Consider the following 23,286-nt stretch of genomic DNA (forward strand, 5'->3'; position numbering starts at 1 on the left):
TTAATCCACAAGAGAAGGAAATGGCAAACCACTCTCTTTGCCAGAAAACTCCATATGGGGTCACAAAGAGTCAGACATGACTGGAAAACAAGTACTCCTTATGTATAGTATAGCTTTCTGCTATGATCCTTATTGAAGTCACTAATGCTATCTTTCTTCATTATGTCATGAATTCTTAGCTCCCTGATACAGACACTGCTACCAGTCACTACTGGGGGACACTGTTAGGATACTGCCGAGATGCCCAAATTTTCTGACCCTCTGAAGTTTACCAGGTCACATACTGGTCAAAAGGAGAGCAAAGAAATGGAAGCTATCTCTCCTCCCCAAGTTATTTCCTCTGAAAGCCTTCTCTGGGACTGCTTTCACAACTCACTGGTCAGATATTGGAATCCTGGCTTCCCAAGAGACATGATATTTTATAGAAGACCCACAAGGCATGACTAAGTTTCTTTATTCGATTCAAATATGCCCTCCTATGTAGCAACACTTGATTTTATCCAATGGTTTTTAAGGATTTCTCAGCACTAGTCTAATGCCCCTGATTGATTGATTCCATGACTAAATTCTATGATTGAATATCTAGATATCTCTTGAAGAGAAAATTCACTACTGGAATACAATTGAAAGTTATGTTTAACAAATGTATGCTGGCCTTAAACAATAAAAGAAGATTAAATACTAAAAGCATTTTCATTATAAATAAACCACAATGGTACTTCTAATACAGTTCTCCTTCCTTTATCTTGAAGTTTCAGATGCTTCCTTAAATATTTATTTTATTTTCTCAAGGATGTATCAAAATGTTAAACTGGTCTTTGAGCAAGTGGTTTGATTGTTATTTTTAACTAAATTCAAAAGTTGTTTTACTAAATAAATGGGCTGATCAAAATCGTAAGGAAAAAATATGGCTATTTTTACATGAAAAAACAATTAGTTAAAAATGGAAAAGTATAAAAAATATCATTTGGCATAATACAGGGACTCCCTCTTCCCCAGGATATCTAGGTTTTTTTGACTGAATACCATAAATTTTTAAAAACTGATTTCATTGTAATTAGTGGGTATATTTTATCTATAAATTGTGTATATGTACATGTGTATGTTTAATGTACAAAAATGAGAAAAAAAGTAAGGTTTTGGAAAAGTATTATGAAAAATTTTTAGCATGTTATTTAGGTTTTCTCAGAAGGTGGAATGTCTGATTCAATGGACTTCTAGCCAGTCTTTATTCATACTGACTATATAAAAGTCAGAATTGATACATACTATATAGGAAGCCTTTTCAGTATTTATTTTACATTAAAATCAACATTATTGTAAGAAAGTTAAATGCTCACTCTGAGTTCCTTAGTATTAAATTATCTGCTCAAACTAAAGTTTGAGGAAGTCACTAGATGAGTGACTTTTTATTGACAGAACCACAGAACCTATATGTGATTCAGTATCATCACTTATAAAACCTATCATCATCTATAAAATAGGGAAATTAACACTTGTACTACCTACCTCGTGGTTGTTAGGAAAGTATTCTTTGTAAATCTTAACCAATATATAATTAACATATATCTGCGAGTTATTATTAACATTGTAACTTAATGTTAAGCATCAAGTCATAAAGTGCTGTGTAAATGCTATTTATTGTTATTATTAAAGAAATACCTAGGCATATATTGCTTCAGCAGTATTCTGCTAAAGTGCATATGACATCAGAATTTAAATACATAATTTCACATTTATACAATCCAATAAATCATGCTTTTCCAGTTCTCAGCTTGGAAAGAATCATTGTTTTCTCCCTTGTCAGCCCTTCACTAACTGGCCTGAATGAGTTAATGCATCTCTTAAAGTGCCCAACTCCAAAGTGCTAAGGAATTTACAACACAGAGACTCTTGCTCAAAAGATGTTCTGGGTTAGTCAACTAAGTATACATGAAAAGATTTATCATTTATTATTTTGAGTAACAGGTCTGTTGAAAATTGGTTAGCTTTTATAATGTTAAAAAGTATTTCACAGAACATATATTCTTCTGAAATCAACAAGCTAGTAGAAAAGATTGAAAAATTTATCTTGTATATGTGTGTGTATCTTGTTTGTATGTAGTTATTTGCATGTGGTCTTCCTCCATTAAAATGTGAACTTCTTCAAGGTAGGGACTGTGGGACTGTTTTTAGTCTCTTTGTGTCCCTAGCACTTAGCATAGTGAATGGCATACAGAAGGTACTTAAAAAATTTCTGTTGACGACAACAAATGTTAGTGAAAGTGAGTTCTGAGAAATACATGCATGGGAGCAGGGTAGGGGGAAAATAAGCAAAAATGGAATTATTCATTTTAAAATGACTGTTCAATGCCACATCACGAAGAAAGTCTAAAATTAATTTAGTAAAGTTTCTGAATTTAGTTTTGAGTTTTTAAAATTATGCTTAAGATTCAAGGAAGAACCTAAACTATTTTTTTTAAATGAGGAGGAGGACAAGAAAAAGGAGAAAGAAAGAGGAAGGAGAAAGAAAAAGGGGAGAAAAAGGAGGAGAAGGAGAAGAAGGAAAAGAAGAAGGAAAAGGAGGAGGAAGAGGAGGAGCAGCAGCATCAGCAGCAAAATTTGGATCCATTAATTCCTTTATGGATGAAGAAAGCTCATGTTGTTTGGATCCATTAATTACTTTGTGGATGAAAAAAGCTCATGTTATCAGGAAATGAATTTTTCCTGTGACTTCTGCCACCCTTTCAATTAATCCACATTACAAAAATACATAGATTTCCAGAGTAAATATTTCTAAGACTGAGTGATTCATTAAATTCAGATTTGAAATTTTGGCTTTCCAGATGGGCCTTGGGTGCTCCCTTCAGTTCCATGCCTCTAGCTTGTTTCTTGGTGGCTACACTCCCTTAAGCTAATAGCAGCCTTTTTTTTTCCCTCTTGCCTACCAGCTGCTCTTGGGATTCAGAACCATTTTCCATTTGCCACCTCAATTCAAGAGTTGCGGAAAGAAGGAGGAGTAGCTGAAGGGAAAGAATTTCCTGAAGTTGCTCTAGGTAATGTGGTCTTGTGGATAGGGATTGAGGTTGGCTGTCATAGGACCTGAGTTCTTGTCACAATTATGACCCTAAGTAACTTCAATATTTTCAACTATAAAATAGGAATAACAGAATAATAATTCATATTTAAAGAGTACTCTCTTCACAGTAGCCGTGTTACAGATGAGGAAATGAAGGCTCTAAGATATTAAATGGCTTGCCCATAGTTAACACAATTAGCAAGTGTCTGAGATGGGATATGAACCCAGGTCTCCAAAATGTCAGGTCCAGCACTCTAGCCAATAGGCCAGGTCATCTTCAAATAATCTTAAAATTTGGAAGAGACCCTAAAGACTATCAAAGTCATCCTTCCTAATGCAGGAATATTATTTATAATATCTCTGGAGTTGTGTGTGGGGGCATTTTGCTTCTGTTTGAAACTCTTTAAGGACAAGAAACTCACTATGTTTCATGGTGGGTTGTAGAAAACTCTAATTGTCATGAATGTGATTCAAAACTTTTTTGCAAATTATATCATGAGATAATATATCTAGAGCTGGGAGAGACTTTAGAGATTATGTAGTTCAATTCAATCATTTTACAGATGAGGAAAATAAGATCCAGTGAGGTTAAGTAATTTATTATAGATGATAAATGGCAAAGTCAAAATTAGAACTCAGGTACTCTAACTCTAAAACAACACTCTCTCTATGCAACATGACCAATGTGTCTTCCAGCACCCTCAACTGTCTCTTCCCTCTTCCATATGACTGTCTTCAAGTATTTAATGTCCTCAATTTCTTTAAGTGTTCAGACTTCTTTTCATTCTCATCAATGTCCTCTGGATTCTCTGTAATCTGTCCATTTTCCCTTTAAATTGTGAGGACCAGACTCACCTAAGATCATGCAAATAGCAGTAGCAGGTCTGGATTTGAACTTGATTTTCATACCAAGTCAGCTCCATCAGTGCCTCTCTACAGAGAGAATGAGGACATCCTCTGTGTCAAAACAGCACAGAAATGAAACATCACAAAGGTGACCTCCAGCTTCTATTTTTCTGCTCTATTTCCCCACCTCATACTTTCAGAATCAACATAGGCATTAGGAAAGTAGGAGGGAGGGGAAAAAAGAAGTGGTTTCTGGTTGACAGAATCATTGCTGTATATAAAATGCAGTGGGGAGTGATTCTTTTTTTTTTCCCTTTTCTCATTCATCTGGAAATGTTGTGATTTCTCACAATAGGACAGATTTACCAAACCAAACAGAATGTGGTATGCATGACCAGCAGAATGTGTAAGGGGCTTTGCATTGACAGATTCTTGCTTTGTGGAGAAAAACTAGAGGAGGATAGAACTTCAGTCTGATTCCAAAAAATATGACTTCTGAATCCATTGGTTATTGTTGCCGTTCAATTGTTTTCAGTTGTGCCCAACTCTTGGTAACCCCATTTAGAATTCTCTTGGCAAAGACACTGGAGAGGTATACTATTTCCTTCTCCAGCTCATTTTACAGTTGAGGAAATTGAGGTAAACAGAGTTAAGTGATTTGTCCAGGGTCATCCAGCTAATAAGGTCAGATTTGAACTGAGGAATGAGTCTCCCTGCCTCCAGGCCTGGCACTTGGAAGGTGTGGCATTTGGTTAGTTGTTAAAGCCATCTTCCTTTTTCCTGGTAATGTTGTCCTTATCCTACCCAGTCATTTTTGTCTCGACTTTTTTTTTTTGTCTCCTGGCATTTTAATCGGGGAAAAGTCACAGTTGTTTTGAGGGAAGCGTTCCCAAGAGCTTTAATTAAAACCAGGAGGATAAATCTGTTTACAGTGTGGTGAATATTATCATTAATAAAACATTGAAATAATTAAATGAATTAAATTCTGCTTTGTTTGAGAGTTTTTTTTGGTCTCCACAACACAAGTGTTATGCTTCTGTTTTTACGATGAACACAGAAAAAAAAAAGACTTCCAGTTTTTTTTTCCCTAGAAGATTCTTAGAATTGTAGAGCTTGAAAGAAACTTAGTGATTGTTTTCCCTCTTCATGTCAGAGATGAGAAAACAGAGACTCAGAGGGGTAAATGAGCTGGATACTTTTGTGAACCTTGCAAATTAAGGGCATCTTTAGCAGCAGGAATACTTCCAGTTTTGACCAGGAATTGCTGATTCTACTACCCAAACCAGATGATCAGTATAAAGAAATTTGACTAGTAAAATGGGTTAACATGGGTGAAATACATTTTAGGATGACTTTGTATACGCACTGCAACAAAATATCCAGGTGAAAGAATTTCAAGTGAAAAAGTGGTTCTTCATCTTCTAGGGCAGTAGTATCAAACTCAAATAGAAACAGGACCGCTGGGGCCTTCATACTGATTTCGAAAACCAGCCCCTCTCCCCCAGCCAAGGATGTATGTTTCACACCTCTGGTCTAGAACATGGCTTCTTAATCTTTTTTGGTTTCATGGATCTCTTTGGCCATCTAAAGAAACCAATCAGCCCCAATAACATTTCTTAATGAAAGGAAATGCTAAATTTTAGTTAGAAGTTAGTGGATTTCCTTTACTTATTCAAGTTCATAGATCCTACCTATCTGAGTCCCAGGTAGAGAATCCCTCTAGGATCTCAACAGTTCTTCAGATGTTTTCATGGATTTTTAAATTTTCATTGGGATGTTTAGTGTATGTCGACACATCCACCAATGCATGTCCCCTTTTTGTTCTTTAGGGTTCAGTTCATTAATGTTGAGTTTATATCTGCTTATGGATATATGACATAAGGACGAGGGGTCTGTGCATACTGAATAGCGAGAGTGAGGAATTCAGAACTTTCTGATTTTAAAGCATGATCGACTCTGTCGTTGACAATCAGGGATTTTCGGGCATTCAGGATATGCAGAGGTCTTTGAGCAGGATACCTGAGAGTTCCATCATATCAAGTCTCTGAAATGAAAGACCTTCCTCTTTTCTTTGACACTGAAGAACCATTTGACTTGTTTTTAAGCTTTCTTGCAGACAACAAATCTCACAGGAAACGCTGTTGTGACCATTCATATCACTGGTTAATGAGGCATTGTTTTTTTATGTCACTCAGTCATTTCCTAGGAAAACAATGGGAACCCAAAGAATGTTCTTCTCTTAAATTAAGGGAAGCTTCCAATGTGCCTTATTAATTTAACATATGCCAGCATTCATGCTTGCTATCACCATAGCAATATAGTTTGGGGGCACATTTTATGCAAACTTTGAAAATGATTTAAAAGTTCATGCATATACATAAAATTTTATATATGCATATAAAATATGCATGAATATATATATATATACACACACACATATAAATTGCATGAGAAATAGAATGGTACAGTAGATGGAAGAATGGCTTAGAATCTGGAAGGGCTGGGTTCAAGTCTTGTCTCTAACACATATTAATTACAACATCCATGGGCAAGTCACTTAAACCAATACAGCTAATATATGATATAATATAATGTACAGTGAAATTGCTGATATACCTCAGTGCTGGGAGTCCAGCATACAGATGAAATCACAGGCGCATACCAAAGAACCCCTATCTGCAAAAATGCATATACCTATATATACATAAACAGAAATTAATGTATACTTAAATCCCTCTGTTTTGTGATAAGTATGATTCTTGCTCTTGGCTTAAATTATATCATGATTATTTTTTTTCTTAGCAAATTCCAGTGACCCTTGATTGCCTCAGGATTAAATATAAACTCCTTTGTTTAGCCTTTAGAGCCCTATGCAACTTGGTATCGACCTATCTTTCCAGCCTTATCAGACATCACTCCCCCTCCTGGATTCTGCAATCCAGCCAAACTAGCCTTTCCTCTGTTCCTCATGTACAACATCCCATCTATCATCTCCATGTCTTTGCACTGGCCATGTCTGGAATGCACTCCCACCTCACTGACCCTTTACTTCAGTGCATTCTTTCTTCAAGACTTAGTAGAAGTGCCACTCTGTACATAGAGCCTTTTCTGACCTCTCCAACTGCTAGTATCCCCTGTCCTTAACTGTTATGTATATGTGTGTATTTATTCTCTTTCTCTTTATTCTGTATATACATATATAGGTACTTGTCCCTCCCCTTTTCTCCATTAGAATATAAGCTCACTGCCAACAGGGATTCCTTTACTCTTTGTGCAGGTATCCTTAGCACCTAGGACAGTGCCTAGCACAGAGCAGGTGCTTAATAAATGTATGTTAATTTGTAAGACAGTCAGCTGATAAGAAAACACTACCACCTCACCAACACCTTCCTAGATATTAAAGAACAAAGCAAAACAACAAAAACAATAACAAAAACCAGAACCTAGAAATAAAAAAGAGATCATTCATAGTAAAGACAAACATTTAATTTCAGAGTCTTCGCTTCCCTCTCTTATTTATTTCTCATTTATCCTGTATATAGTTTGATGGTAAATATCTCTTTGCTTGTCATCTCTCCCATTAGACTGTGAGCTTCTTGAGGGCAGGGATTGTTTATTGCCTCTTTTTTGTATTCCCAGAGCCCTGCACATAGTAGGCTCTGAACAAATGTTTACTTATTGACTGATCAAGACCAGCATGTAAATATACTCATAAAACTAATTGTAATTTTCACTTCAAAGTGAACGGTGTGGACAGAGCAGACTCCAAAGTTACATCTATGTATTTGCCATTGAATTCATAGGCCCATAATTACTGGACCAGTCACCATCTCCTCCAGGATGATGAGAAATTCAGAGGAAGCTGCTTGAATCTAAGGTAAGAAGACCACTAAGAATAGAACAAAACTTCCTTGGACAGTGGCTCTTGTTTATCTAGACAGATTTCCTTCGTAGGACGTATTTAAGGTGTGTCTAATAGCTACAGATGCTACTTAGCATGGTCTCCCTCTTGTTAGTGACAAATACTAATTGAAAGTCCATTTGGTCTTCTTTTTTTCTGCCGAAAGGTGGAGGCCTTTCATTAAAAAAAAAAAAAATGCTACTGCTGCAATTTCCAAACTCCTTCTAGGCCACTATCCCTAAATTATTGAGTTCTTTCCTCACGATAAGAAGTAGGATTTCATTAACATTCTGACACGCTCAGCACTGCAAAAAATTTATCCTGCCCTTCTGAGCTAGGGCTGTCAATCACCCCTCAAATGTGTGTTGGTTTAGGGAAGCAGAAGAGCAAATTACCAAGGGCTACGTTGACACAGGCAACCCCATTTCAATTCTGTCTTAATCCCGAGCAGCATTCAATACTCTCAAGGTAACAGTAGTTTGTCTTTTCTCACTCCCAGAGTGATTTGGCGGACTTTTATTTAGAGGGCTAGTTGGAATTCAGTGAGCCATAATAGACCATTTCACTTTAAGTGTATGTTAAGCTAATATTGACTTTTCCACTGTAAAACAAAATCTCTGTTATTTGTACTCAAAAGACTGGGAAAAAAAGCAGTAGACAAGGAAATCAAGGATTAATCATTCCAGCCTTTTCTCTCTTAGACCTCTGGGGAATTAGTCATTTTTTATCTACCTAGCAAAGATGCAAGGTAGGTTCTGTCACTACAGAAAAAGTCTGGATTCTCCAGCAAATATATTTTATATGACTTGCTATTGTTGATCCTACAGGTCCAGATGTAACTGTCTCAGTTAGCTTTAGATTAAGAAGTCAGTTGAGCATGTAGCTAGGGATGAGTCAGAGGGGCTAGGTTCAGTGGCAAGAGAATGAGCAAAGTAGAATCCTAAAGGACGGAAAGAACCATGGAAGTAGAAGACCAAAACAGGCTTTGGGAAGTACCAAGGGTGAAACCCTCTGTTTTTACCATTTCTCCAAGCTAGGTGGGGGTGGGGGCTGAGAGATGGAAGGATACTGTTTCTACAAGGACCCTGGGAGGTAGATGGTACAAATGTTATTTCTCCCATTTTGGAGATGAGGGAACTGAGCCCTATGATGTGTCCAGTCTCAGCTAGCTACTAGGTATTGCATCAAGAATATCGACAGAGGCCTTCCAACTTCAGTCTAGGGTCCTTTCCACTATGCCATATTTGCATGGGTGAACCATGAAACCAAGGGTATCTAAACAAATAATAATTGTCATTTATATAAGAGGATACGTTGTAGTGAGTTACTGCCCTGCATTGGAACAGGGAGTGCCCTCCTCCAGGAGCTCCTTATACTGGTGAAATCACAGGTTTAGTCTCCATCCTTATCCATTTATTCAGCACAATGGATAGAGGGATGAACTTGGGAGTCCAGAAGACCTGGGTCTTACTCTCTCTGGGTACTTAACTATCTTCGACCATGGACAAGTTGCAACCTCGTTACGTGAGGGGGTTATAATTGATGGCCTTGGAGGTCATCAGAGCTATAGCTAGGATCTCATAGACCTGTGAGGTTTACAAAGCACTTCACATAGCCATTTGAGCTTCCTCACCGCCCTGGGAGGTAGATGCCACAGGCATTGTCATCCTTTTATAGCTAAGGAAGCTCAGTAGTTAAAGGTCTTACTTGCTATGGTCCTACAACCAGCAATTGCTGGAGGTCATATTCAAACCTAGGTTTATTTGACTCTGAGTTTCATACTTTATCCACAATGCTAAATTATTTCTTGGTTAATTAATCTATTTTTTGTGTGCTATTTAGGTCAGTGTGGAAAAACAAAATTTCGAATGTACCCCAAATTCTTTATACTTGTGAAACACTCCCAAGCAAACATAGGCAATGTAGGCCAAAACATGAATTCCAAATCTCTTGAAAAACAGAAATATCTGAGGAAACAGCTTCCTTGTGGTGGAAACATTCCAGATCTACTGTAACCAATATAGTTCATTTGGTTCCAAATCCCTTGAAAAGCAATTTCTTTTCAGTGGAGTAGCTAGATTTTCGTTGAATTGAATTGAATAAATGGATTGCAGGGAGTTTATTTTGTCCTCTCTTCACTCTGACTGTTAATACAAGTACACTAGAGTAACTTAATTATTCTTACACCCCACAGAGTGATTTGACTTTGTATATTTTGCATTTTTCTTTTCATTTAAAGGCTTAGGGCACAATGTTGATAGAGGCAGTATACTTTTTCAAGGTTAGTGATCATCTTAGTAAATGTATATCTGGCCTGGTCTCCTTACCTGGATCCACTCTCTATAGGAATCTTCTCCAGGAGTCCATCCATTCTCAGGGTAATTTAAGCGAGATCTTTCTGAAGACCAATTGGTGCTATACTGGGAAGAAACTGTGATTTGGTCGGAATGAATTTCTCCTGATTCCATGCCCAGTGGTTCCATACATGTAAAATCTGAATGGGGAAAAAAATGGGCAAAACCATTAGTGTTTTCTATAGACTCCCTAGCTGATACTGACTGTGTTTTTATCTTCTTTTTTTGTCCAATATACTAAAACGTTAATTCTAATGTCTACTTCAAGTCCATAGAAACTTGAATTGACACAGTAAGAGTAGTAAAATAAGTAGAGCTTAGATTAGCATTATCACTTGGGTTTCCATGACGATCCTTTTAAAACCAATGATAGAAAAAAAAATATTTTTGAACCAGTGATGAAACCTGCTATATATGGAAGTTAAATTTATAGAAATGTTCTTTCATTTATAGTAGCAAGTGAGGCATGGTTTGATCTATTTTGGTAGTTGAATTTCTATATAAGTTCAACAGCTAGGTACTTTTAAAAGTTAAGGGCAATCCAATTTTCATAAATGCAATCTTGTTATTCCACAGACACACATGAAAAGATATGGAACACTTTATGCTCACAGGTTTTCAGTGGATCACTTCCTAACATTTTGCTTATAGATTGGACAAGAGTCAGAAGAGATAGTACAAAGAAACTAAAAGTCAAACACCTCAACCCACCAAGAGAGGAACACCCCAATTGAAGGAACTTTGGCATTAATCATTTTAGTAAGTCAAAGGTTCCTTCTGTAATACAACTCATTTATCTGTATTATAAATTTAATACTTCATCTATCTGGTGCTCAGCTGTCTTGCCACCTTACACATAAGGAACACAACTAAGAACAAGGAACTAAGGGAAAGAAAAAGACTTCTGAGTAGTCAAAAGAGGGGTTACAAAGTCTTTGTATGATGAATTCTTTGCTTATCTGAGAAACCGATTAGTCTTGCACACAGATTTAGCAAACCTGGCTGTGCCTGTTTCTAAGGTCCTAGAAGATTAAGAGTGGTAAGATAAGGGGTGGCTAGGTGGTGCAGGGAGTAGAGCCCCAGCGATGGAGCCAGGAGGACCTGAGTTCGGATCCGGCCTCAGACACTTAACATACACACACAAAAACTAGCCGTGTGATCTTGGGCAAGTTATGTAACCCCAATTGCCCTCCAAAAAGCTAAAAAAAAAAAAGGTAAGATATGGAAGTCACTGCTCTAGGCAGGTATTTTGACAATGAAGAGCAAAAACTGACAGAATGATATTCAAGAGGAGATTAAAAAACAAAAACAAACACAACCCTATAAGAAGCAGATGAAGAATTAAAAAACAAAAACACCTGAGAGAGAGAGTCACTGGAGGGGCAAAGAAACCTGCACATCTCAGTGGGTCTTGATAGAATCCCTATATCACAGTATACTAGACTTACATAGAGAGTTGCCTTGAGCTGGGATATCAAAGGCTTGCAGGCACTCCTAATGCTGCCAGGACCAGATTAAAATGTAATTGGGAAATATTTTTAAAAAATCAATAAACATGCAATAAAACATAAATAGTATCACATTTTAAAACCAAGTCATTATATGTGGTATATATATATATATATATATATATATCCTTAGGTATGGATTGAAGACCACGGTTTCTATCTGTTTGAAACCTCTGACCTAGAGCTTGCTCTAGAGACTTGTTTCATAGCCTATATTTGTGTCTTGTCCAGGGTCGCAGAGTAAGGATATATTAGAGATGGGGATTGAGCCCACATCTTCCTGGCCTCAAAGGACAACTCTCAATTCATGATGCCATGCTACCTCTATCATGGGATGCAGGTTCAAAAATAATTTTGTAGTCATTAAGGAAGGATTAAATTATCTGTCATGTGGTTTGTTTAAGAAGGGAGGAATGAGAGGGTTATATTTTAGAAGAATTTCCTTCCAGAATGGCCAAAGATAAAAAAAAATGAGTATTTAATGGGTAAACAATCACCCAGAAGACTTTAAAGGATCATAAATTTGATGTTAGAAAGGACTTTTATTGTTGTTCAGTTATTTTTCACATCTGACTCTTTGTGACCCCATTTGGGGTTTTCTTGGGAAAGATGCTAGAGTTGTTAGCCATTTCCTTCTCCAGTTCATTTTGCAGAGGAGGAAACTGAGGTAAACAGGGTTAAGTGACTTGCCCTGGGTCACAAAGCTAATAATTGTCTGAGACTAAATTTGAACTCAGGTCTTCCTGCCTCCATGCTAGGCACTTTATCCACTGCACCACCTAGCTGCCCCAGAGAGGGCTTTAGAGGTCATTAAATCCAACCCCATTATTTTAGAGATGAGGAAACTGAGGTCAATAAAGGTTTAATGCCTTTCCCATGGCCATACAAATATGAAGTATTAAGTAACAGAGTCAAAATTTATATCCTCTGTTGGAGCATTCAAGATAAATGAAATTTTATTTTATGTATAGTTTTCTTATGCTAGACTTCAGCCATACATTCATTATAGCTATTAATGTAAGAAGACAAAACAACTATGAGATCTTGAAATTTAATGTTTACTAACTTTACTTTTAATACTTTAAAAATTCTTTGTTTCTTATATTGAAAAAAGAGTCAGAATTTCAAATGACCCAAAAGGAACTGGAGAAAAATATGGTGGGCATCAGTTAGGTGAGGCATATTACCAATGATGACCTTTTAGTAAGAAATGTTATCAAAAATATCATCAGAGAAATGAATGTTTGGAAAAGGATGTGGGTTGAGTATATTGTTTGACTGATGACCAAAGTTCATGAAAGAAAGAAACATCTATGGAGGACTGGTAGGAAATATATGGACAGGAATTACACAGCAGGATAAGACTTGACCGAATTGCCATGGGCATCATTGTAGGGAATATCTAAATGGATGATATCATGGATCACTGAACTATTAAAGTCAACAATCTTTAGTAAAGATGACACTGCCTAGAGGAAGCATGAGGTAAAAGATAAGAGTGTTGAACCCAGGAGTCAGAAAGATGTAGGTTCAAAGCCCACCTCTGACATACTAGCAGTGTGGCCCTAATTAAGTCCCTTATCCATAAAATGAGAAGAATAATGCTTCTAGAATTTACCTCATGGGGTTCCTGTGAAGATCAAATAAAAATGGAAAGTTTTTTTTCAACTTAAAGTACTATATGAAATATTAACTATTATTATAAATAGGGTCGTCCTATAGTTTCACAGAAAAATAGTAACACATAAAACAAATCACTTCTAACAAAGAGTAGAAAGAACTCCTGGGCCAAAGAGAGAGCCAGTTATGTTTGTTCTCTTTCCCTTATTTTAAGATATTAAAAGAGATATAGTCCCTATGAGTCTGTAGGACTGGTCATTGAGAAAGAGCTTAAGTTGGAGAGTAGAGAGTCTCTCTGTTATCCAAAGAATTTTTTAATGCATCCAAATGTACGTGTATAGAGGGCTTAAAAAATGTTACAATAGAAATCAAAACATGTTCTGGTTAGTCAGAGAGAAAATATATATATGTTACCTTCACTATTTCCCACTGAATTAAATCCTAGCCTGTATTCAGCATGATTATAGTGTGGGTGGGTGGAGTGAGCACGCATGCATATTCATTTTTTCATTCTAGAATCAATGTTCATCCTTTCTTGAACTGCAGGCTATCATTTCTTCAAGGGCACAGGGGCACCTGGCTGACTACAACTCGCTAGTTCAAGGCATTGTTTTGTCGTCCCTTAGTTTTTCTATATCCTTTCCAGGCTACACAATCAGCTCTTTCCCTTTACCATTTCATTAGGAAAATTCACAAAGCCGCATTTTTCTATTGATATTCAGAAAAAAAGTTGATTTTTTTTTCTTTAAAGAGAAAAGCAAACACCCAGCCCCCTTTATTTATATAACATTTCTTTAATGTTTCATGTGGCAGCAGGTGTGTGGGAAGGCATAACAGAGCATATTTTCCACTGGGCTTTAGAAGATGAATAAACACTGACCTTCTGAGACACTGCTCTGCAAGACACTGTAGTTTGCAGAGAATCCTTCTTTTGCTATTGCACTGTCTGTATAAAAAACCAGCGATAGAATGCCAGTGGAGGAACGGATGCGGCCTGGTGTTTTCTGTCCACAGTAACGCCCGATATGAGGACCAACTAAGAAAGAAAGAAAGGGAAAAAAACAAAAACACAAAACAAAGAAGAGAGTTGTCAAATGCCTTTTCTCTTGCAGCAGATGAGAGAACAACAGTTTGCAAAGATGAGTCCCAGCAGAACACAGAAGTGTTTTTCTAACCCAAATCATGCCTTCCCTAGTTAATTGGTTTGCAGTAAACATATTGGGCCAGGTTCGCAGGGAGGATTTAAAAGTGTGCTCCAAGGAGCAATGATGGGCAAAACCACATTCCCCAGTGAACAGGATTATTTTCAGAAGGAGAAATAAACTGCTTGGTTCAATTGCAAAGAATGAGACTTGGGCAGTCAAGTGGCACCTCAGCATTCATCCCAGTGCCCAAGCTGTATGTACAACTTGCCACTGGAAGCACTAGGGAGATGCCTCAAGCTGTGCATGATCATTAAGCCCTCCTCCAATCCCATCCAACGATTCCCTCTGTCCTAACAAAGGAAAATGGAGAAAGTGTCGATATCTTCAGAGCCCCTAAAAGCTTCAAGGGGTTTGCTCAAGGCATGGGTGACCTCAGCTTTTCTCCTTGTTCTATTCCTTCAGTGATCTTTTGTTTGGGAAAGTCTCATGTGTGAATTGTAATGCACCATTTACTCCTCAGTGACCCATCTGGAGACAAGTTAATATTTGCAACTGTTTAATAAAGTATTTGGAGATGGAAAACAAATAACAACTGGATATTCATATCAAAAGGAATATTACTTTCTCTAGGACTCCTGCCTCAGTTCTCTTAGAGAATGTTGCCTAGAACTGCCTAGCTTATGTATATGTTTTAGGCAAATCAAATAATCGAGAAATAATAGCAAACATGAATTTGACTGTGTAGCCTGGGGTTGTGGGAGATGGTGGGAGGTGGGCAAGAAACTAGGTAAAAAGTTAAACCAGTGGTCAGGAGAGTCAAGGTGTTATTTGGTTTAAGCCATCAATTCCTTTATCCTGAAGTGCTTTTTGCCAATTTTGGCAAATGGTCATTTTGACAATGTTGAAGTAGTCTGGGCTTGGAAAGTAAATAAATTTCTTTGGGTAGGCCAGTAGCAGTCCTAAAAATGACTTTCCTCTTTTCATGTCAGGAGTTCTTAACCTAGGGTCCATAGACCATGAAGGATCCCAGGAATTGATTTCAGGGGCTCCATAACTTGGATATAAAACATCGTATCTTATTTTCAATATATTTAGTTTCCTTTTTAAACCTATATATTTATTTTATGTATTTAAAAACATTCTTCTCAGAAGTGAACTATAGACTTTACCAGACTCCAAGGGGAGTTCCATGAAACAAAAATAGGTTAAGAACCCCTACTATAGGCTTTTGTTGTAAGTCTAATGGAAGCACACCAGTTGATTTTGGCTTAGATGGACAATCTTGCATCACTTTTTTTTTTTTATCCAGAAACTCCATAGTTCCCTGCTGTACAATTCAGGGATGTAGCCTTGCCTATGGGTACTCTAGGTCACTAAGACTTCTTTATAAACTGGGTAGGCAAGAAGTTAAAAGATATTAGTTGAATGGAACTCAGGGTACACACCAACCATTCCTGATTGGCTGTTTCCATTAAATCTGTACATGAGCAAGATTTTTAAAATAATCATTTCACTCTGTTTTTCTGCTGTTGCAGAACATACTAGCAGGACTTTACTACTTAAACTGGGTCTACTCAAGCATATCAGTTAGAAAAACAAAATGAAGCAAAAACTAGGCAGCAATCAGTCAAATAATGTATTGTTTATGTGGAATGTGTATGTTTAAAGCAGCCAGTAGAGCTAAGTGATAGTTATGACCAAATTAAACTCTTCTCTCCCTCCCCATTTATTTTTACAACCTTATCAAAAGGAAGGTGAAATAAATTTTAAAATAAATTGTAAAATGTAATTTGCTTAGATAATTCAAAGGCATCACACTGCAAACATTGGAAGGGATTGTTAGCCTATTTTACTCATTTAAAAATTTTACTTATTTAAAAATGTTATTCCAAGAAGGGGTCCATGGGTGTCACTAGACTGCCAAAGGGGTCTTCAATACATTAAAAAGGGTAAAAACTTCTTTTATAAAACTTGAAACAAAACTAAAGTCCTCCCCCCTTCCCCTTTCTCTATAGTACATCTATTAAACTTATTTTTTCCAGTTTCAATAAATTCAACAAGTATTAATAAATATCTACAATGGGGCATTATTCAGGCTGGGGATAAAAAAAGAAATAAGATAAAACAAAACATTGCTTGTCCACAGGAAGCTTACCAGCGTCAGACCTTTTCTTGGCCAAAATGCTGGAGTTGTTTGTCATTTCCTTTTCTAGCTCATTTTACAGATGAGGAAAATGAGGCAAACAGGATTAAATGACTAGCCAAGAGTCACACAACTAATAAATGTGAGGCTAAATTTGAACTCAGGTCTTCCTGAGTTCCATACCTGACTCCCTGTCCTGTGACTTCATCTGTGTGGGAGTCAGCAACTAGGAGTTGTCTGGGGGCACTAAGCAGTCAACTGGCCTGTCCCATGATCACACAATCAGTGAGAGGCAATTTATGAACCCAAGATTTCTTGATGCCGAGACTCGCCCTTTCTCTACTACACTACTCTGACTCTTGTACCTTTATTAGACATCTATAAACGTCACTTGCTCAGGCCATAAACTAGCTCATTTCCAGGAAAAGTGTCCAAATAACTATTAATCCTTCTCTTGTCTAATATATGAAATGGATGACTTTCTCATTTTTCCTTTTATCTTTCATGTACTCTTATTTTGACTTCATTATTCCCTCCTACCATTAAATATATTATTTCTGTATGTGGGGAAATATCTGTGGATGGTTCTGCTCCTTTGGACAATGGCCTCTGCTCCCTATAATCGCTGGTTTTACCAAGAATTACAAGTGACAAAGGGAAGCTGTGGCCTTTTTATTAGGGCAATTTAGTCCCATCTCTTCCCCCTTCCCCCACCCCCACTATTACCCAGCTCCTTAGGGGGAAAGGGACCTTTGAAATAGCAAACAGAAGAGAACTTTGTTTACTGCAGACTCATAATTTAGGGAGTCTCCATGACTCACTGGCTTATAATTTTTAAGACATGCTTGGTAATTCTGCACTCTATCTTTTAGAATATTGCCCCGGGATAGCACAGTGCCACTCTCTTTAGTAGCCCTCAAGATATGGGAGCAAAAAAAGGCTTTTTTGACTGTGTTACAAAGAAGTATTGAATTTTCCTGTACAACAGTGAGAACTTAGCCTAGCAAAGTAATGCAATATTGATCTGGGGTGTGTGGCAGGAGGGGGGAGGGGAAGGAGGACTTTTAGCCTTCTTGTGTATGTGACCAGATATATATTTGGATACTCAGAGCTGGTGGAGTTTCCTTTTCACTCACCTCAACTTTTGAGATAGTAACAAATTACCAATGTGTAGAATGATATCATCGTAAGTAATAATTATTTAGGTGTTATTCTAAAAACAGTAGAATTGCAGTTAAAGAAAAAAAATGTGCTTCCAACTTTGTAATCACAAAGATACAAGCATAATGCAATTGTACCTGGAAAATTGTACATGTAGCCAATAGCAAACTGGTAATTGGGAGGAAGTCATTAGATTAAAATGGCAGTATCTTAGTAAGAAAGTAAGTATATCTCTGACTTTCTAATGATACCTACTATTGATTATAATGATTATTCATACCACTCTCTGTTTCTTCTTCATCTCTCCATTTATTATAATTCTTCCTTAACTGTCTTCTATTGTGTACAACTTTATTCAGCTTTCCCAAAATGATACTCAATTTTAATAAAGTACTTTGGATGAAGAAAACATATATCTTTTAAAAGTACAATATATGCTGTGTATAATTTTTCATGAGTTAGCTAACATGCATTTTATTAGAGAACTTCTGCAGTGCAAAGAGTACTTCAGGGAATACCTAAAATGATTTTCACACCTCCTCCCCTGCCCCCCACTCCACTACCACCCCAGAATGTCTAGGTTTCATAGCTATCTTAGTAGATTCAGGAGCTTAGATTTAATACCAAACTATAAATAATTAGATTATATTCAGAGCTGTAGTACCAGAATCCCTTCTTTTTTTTTTTTTTTTGCTTTTTAGAGGGCAATTGGGGTTAAGTGACTTGCCCAAGGTCACATGGCTAGTAAGTGTGTCAAGTTTCTGAGGCTGGATTCGAACTCAGTTCTTCCTGACTCCAGGGCTGGTGCTCTATTCACTGCACCACCTAGCCACCCCTAGAATCCATTCTTAAAACATGTTTGTAATCAGTGGAATGTAGATAACCAAAGATTTTTAAAAATGCAACAAAAACATCATACATACAATACAGACTGATGGCTGACTTTATCTCCACTTATGTCAACAACTGAAACTAAGCATTCATTTTTGGTTCCCTAATTTGATGCAAGTACTTTGTGGTATTGCCAGGGCAGCAATAACCCATGGCTCTCAAACCATATGTAAACTTCCTTAAATTACTTCTGACTGATACTTGAGAATCTATAGCAGTTGGGGAAAAGTGGTAGGTGGAAATGAACTATTCATCATGTGCATGCTTCATATTCTAAGTTTTTAAGTAAACTGCTTTTCTTCAAAGCCAATGTAAATCAATGGGTTGCTTTCAATTACTTGACCATTTAACTCAATGTTTACGATAAAATGTATCACAAAATCATTCAATAGCTAAAAGCCTTCAGCGCCTTCTGCTTGTTGTTTTTGGAAAAGATTTCAAAGGTCCATCACAATTTTACTGGCAGAGGAATTGCATGCTTTGAAATGCTATGACAAAAATGTCTCTAGTGCCACTGAAAAGCCCAGGAGAATCTAGTCTCTCATTTGGGCCAGAAAATTAGCGAGACATTTTGCTGGAGTTGGCTAGACAAGGTCAGCTAAATATTAACAAATACATAAATGCATTTATCATATTCCACCAGCCAGTCAACTCTGGGAATAAGTCAAACTTGCTAGACTTTTAAAGCATGGGTGAATAGTATGGCTGATAACTTGTATGGTTAATTGTTCCTCATTTCAACTCAGTGATTTTCTAGAACCAGAAAATTACTACTTTGAAAAACCCTTGACACTAATAACAATGTGCTCCATTCTGAAAGTGTTCTAAATATGTTGGTTGATTGGACCTTCTTTTCACATGTCAAGCTTAAATGAAAGTTCTAGAGGGGAAGGCTGAAAATTTGGGTTGTGCGCAAATAAACCCATTATTAAATGTTCCAGCTATTGTTATAATGTTGTTATCACATTATTATAAGACTGTTTTCCTAATTGATGGATTGAATGCTGGGTAGTCAATCAGCCCACTGTTTTGGCAATCTCATTACTTAATGAAGGAGTTTCAGTAAGATCATCATAACCCTATTTGTATGATAAAAACCCTAAGGAGGGATTTAATATTAACTCACCCATTTCATCTAATGACAACATAAGCTTTCACTAAATCTAATTTTCTCCCCAATGGTTTACACATTAAGAAACTTAAAGTTTAACAGTAACCAACACTGATGATATTAATATCAAGAAAAGGGACATGGAAGTTCTGTTATAACTTTGTTCATTATTCACTCACAAAGTGAATTGAAAGAATCCTTTATTTAGCTGTAGTTCCTACCTATAAGTATGGTAAAAAGGCATCAGAAACAAGGAATTTAGGTTATATGATTTCTAAGATTCCTACCAGCTGCCAAAAAATCATAGGATTCTTGGAAAAAGTTGGTTGAACATGGCCTGTTCTTTGATTCTTAAGAACCTCCAAGTTGCCCCATTTGGATTCATGACCTGTACTTTCTCTGGGGAAATATGGATGCTAAACCAGACTAAACACATCACCATCAAAGCAGCTGAAACAAATTATTTGATATTATCTCCCTTGGTCAGAATTGGGGGGGGGGGGAGGTGTGTTTTAGTCATTTACCTTCAAATTCCGAAAGATTAGAATGGAAAATGTTAATTTGGGAGATAAAGAAAATCTTTGCATTTCATATTTGGGTATCTGGTGACTCCTTCAGAAGAGGGTCAGGAGAACTTGGCTCCTACAAGCAGCAGCAGCTCCCTGATGCCTTAAGTTTGGAGCTCCTAGGGTAAGAGGATGCCCCAAGTCAGAAATTCTTAGTCTTTCTTTAGACTTGAACATTTTGGAATTTTCTATGGCATTAAGTTTGGGAGACAATAACATCTTTAAAAAGAGCATATGTGATTGGTCAGTCAATTGGTAGTGGGTGTAGGAGTGGGGGTAGGGGTAGAAGTGGAGGTGGGCGATGGTTTTATGAGCTAGGAATTGTTTCAGTTTTGCCACTAACTTGTTCTGTGATCTTAAACAAAGTAGGTAACCTCTCTGGGCTCTGGGCACCTCTTTCTTCCTTTGTTCAATGAGGAGGTTGGCTCAGATTGGTTCCAAACTTCCTTCACACAGTCTAAATATGTGCTTCTATAATGGATCTCTTTTTAAGATAACTCCAAAATACCAAATGACAGCTTGTGCTTTGTAACATTTGAAAAAGGAATCGTTGGGAAATCAATGATAAAAAGAAAGGTCCCGTATTACACCTAAATATTTGTAGCAGTAAGTTTTGTAATAGTCAAGAAATGGAAACAAAGTAGATGCTTATAGACTGAAGAATGACTCAATAAGTTGTGGCATGTGAATGTAATGGAATCTTATTCTGCTACGAGAAAGGATGAATTCAGAGAAGTATGGGAAGACACATGGACTGATGCAAAATGAATTAAATAGAATCAGGAAAAAAAATGATATAAGGCAGCAGTCAGCAAGCTACAGCCTGAGGGCTAAATAAATGCAGCTGCCCCTTATTTGTCCAGCCTAAGCTATGAATGGTTTTTACATTTTAAAATACAATAAAACTTTATTTTAAAATGTAAAAACCATTCTTACCTCAGGCTGTCCCCAAACCCATAGAAGTTGCACAAAAAAAAAAAAAGGAAAAAAAAGCAGCAGGCTTTAGTTTGCTGACCCTTGATATATACAGTGATTATAATAAAGTAAATGGAAAAAAAGCCAGCAACAGCAAAACAATTGAAACTGAATACTGAGAAATTATAATAACCAAGCTTGGCTCCAAAGAAGAGAAATGAATAGGCATGCCCTTCTGTTTCTTTGCAGAGGCAAGCAATGTCACTTATATAAGTCAGAACATAATGACTTTTTCAATATGTTAGTAAGTTTTGATTGTTTTTCTCCCTCATTTTTATTCTTTTTTATAAGAGGTTGCCCTTTGGAAGAGAAAGAAGGAAATGTTACATTAGGAAGTATAGGTAATACCAAAAAATGATTAAGTGTATTTTAAAATGAAAAAAATTTTGAAAAAAAAATAATCTATTAGCCTCTGCCCAGGCCCTCCCTTCTCTGGGATGCTGCCTATCCTCATTCTTACCATCAGGGAATCCATCCCAGATTTCCAGTCGGTCATATCGACAGAACATCCCCCCTGGAGGATTAGTATCAGGCTCAAGGTCAAAGCTTTCAAATTCCAAGATAATCTCTGACATCTTTGGTGCAAAGATAATGTATGTGCATTCAAGGCTGTTGGGATACTTTTCAGGGAATCCAGGGGACTTTATCACTCCAGTAGATGAAGTATAGTTCCGGGAACATTCAGGACCTATACAGGCAAAAACAAAAACAAAAGAAAAAGAAATGAAGTCCTAACAAGACAAAAACTTATGGAAGAATGTACTCTACTGGTATTCACTGTGTTAATCATGGATTCACTCAGCCCTTTCCTATTATTGATAGGTATGAAAATCATTGTGTTCAGCCCAGTTTTCCATTTGTGCAGATCAATTTGAAAACTTCTGCTGGCTTGGGAGAAAAAAATGACAACTATAAAATCATGTGGGAACAATGAATGAGTAAGCTGCAGAAATCTCGACAGAACCCTAGAGAAATAATTATAGCCCCTTCAAGCTTAAATCTTTAAATCTTAAGGTTGACAGCCATTTATTGGTGAAATAGAACATTTACAAAAGCGGGTGAGTGAATTCAGTAGAGGGAGTGCTGGTTTCAGATTCCTACACCAGTGACTGAGTAACTCGGCCAGATGTGACCTATGCCTCTTTGACAAACTAAATGTGAAAGGTAATTCGTACATGTACCCAGGGTGAGTGACTCATTCTGAGTGGTGTTGACACAGGTGTGCCAGTAAAGTGTTGCTGTTAGTGAAGGCATGATAAACTGTGATTACAGGCAATGTTGCTGAAGTCACCTAATATCAATGTTGACATACTAACCTTCCCCAAAGTATCAGTTCTAGTATATTCTGCTGTTCTAAAAATGGTTGTTTATGGTGAGAAAGTTGGTGATGAGGGGAAAAAAAATACCTACAACATTTAGTTGGGTCTGACTGCTTAAACCACTTCAATTTTACAAATTGTAGTGGTTTAATATTTTAAGCTTTGGTCAAGGGCAGTGCCAGAAAGCTGGTATTATTCTTGTGCAGTGACAATGGTAAGATTAACATAATAAGGATGATCACAGGTTCCTTCTCCTAAGGAAGAGATGTTGGAGGTCAAATAGTTCAGTCCCTTCATTTTACAGAAGAGGAAACCGAGGACTAAGATAGGTTAAGTGATTTGTCCTAGGTCGTAAGGTCTATGGCAGAGTTAGGATTTGAACCAAGATCCTTAGTTCAAATCCCAAGGGCTCTTTCCACTGTAACACATGGCCTTACTCAGGGCGCTTCCACCATCTGATTAATTCATCCACAAAGAGGAGAGAACCACCTGAATACTTGAAAAATGTACCTATCTAAATGACATGTGAGGATACATGCTTTTCCATGTGTTTTTCTTCCATCACACACTTCAAAGAATTCATTTTAAGAATCCCTATGTGCATATGAAATGCCAGGATGGTCTTCATATTACAAGAACAAATTTTGTGGAGCTCAGCTCCATAGTTCACCCTGTGTACATGTGAGAT

General features: G+C 37.0%; 1 protein-coding gene across 6 annotated transcripts in view; it reads right to left on the reverse strand.

Moving 5' to 3' along the window:
• NRP1 (neuropilin 1) overlaps positions 1 to 23,286 on the reverse strand; it is a 185,999-nt gene that overhangs the window by 76,681 nt on the left and 86,032 nt on the right. For all 6 annotated transcript variants that reach the window (XM_069086469.1, XM_069086468.1, XM_069086471.1 and 3 more), the window contains 3 exons: positions 21,740 to 21,967; positions 14,168 to 14,323; positions 10,133 to 10,299 (listed from right to left, as the gene is read on the reverse strand). In XM_069086469.1, coding sequence (XP_068942570.1) covers positions 10,133 to 10,299; positions 14,168 to 14,323; positions 21,740 to 21,967 — 551 coding nt within the window. The remainder of the gene's footprint in view (positions 1 to 10,132; positions 10,300 to 14,167; positions 14,324 to 21,739; positions 21,968 to 23,286) is intronic.

This window comes from Petaurus breviceps, unplaced genomic scaffold, assembly GCF_028583685.1.
Source record: "Petaurus breviceps papuanus isolate PSGF00001 unplaced genomic scaffold, PetGlider_PUasm1.0 178, whole genome shotgun sequence".
Lineage (NCBI taxonomy): Eukaryota > Metazoa > Chordata > Mammalia > Diprotodontia > Petauridae > Petaurus > Petaurus breviceps.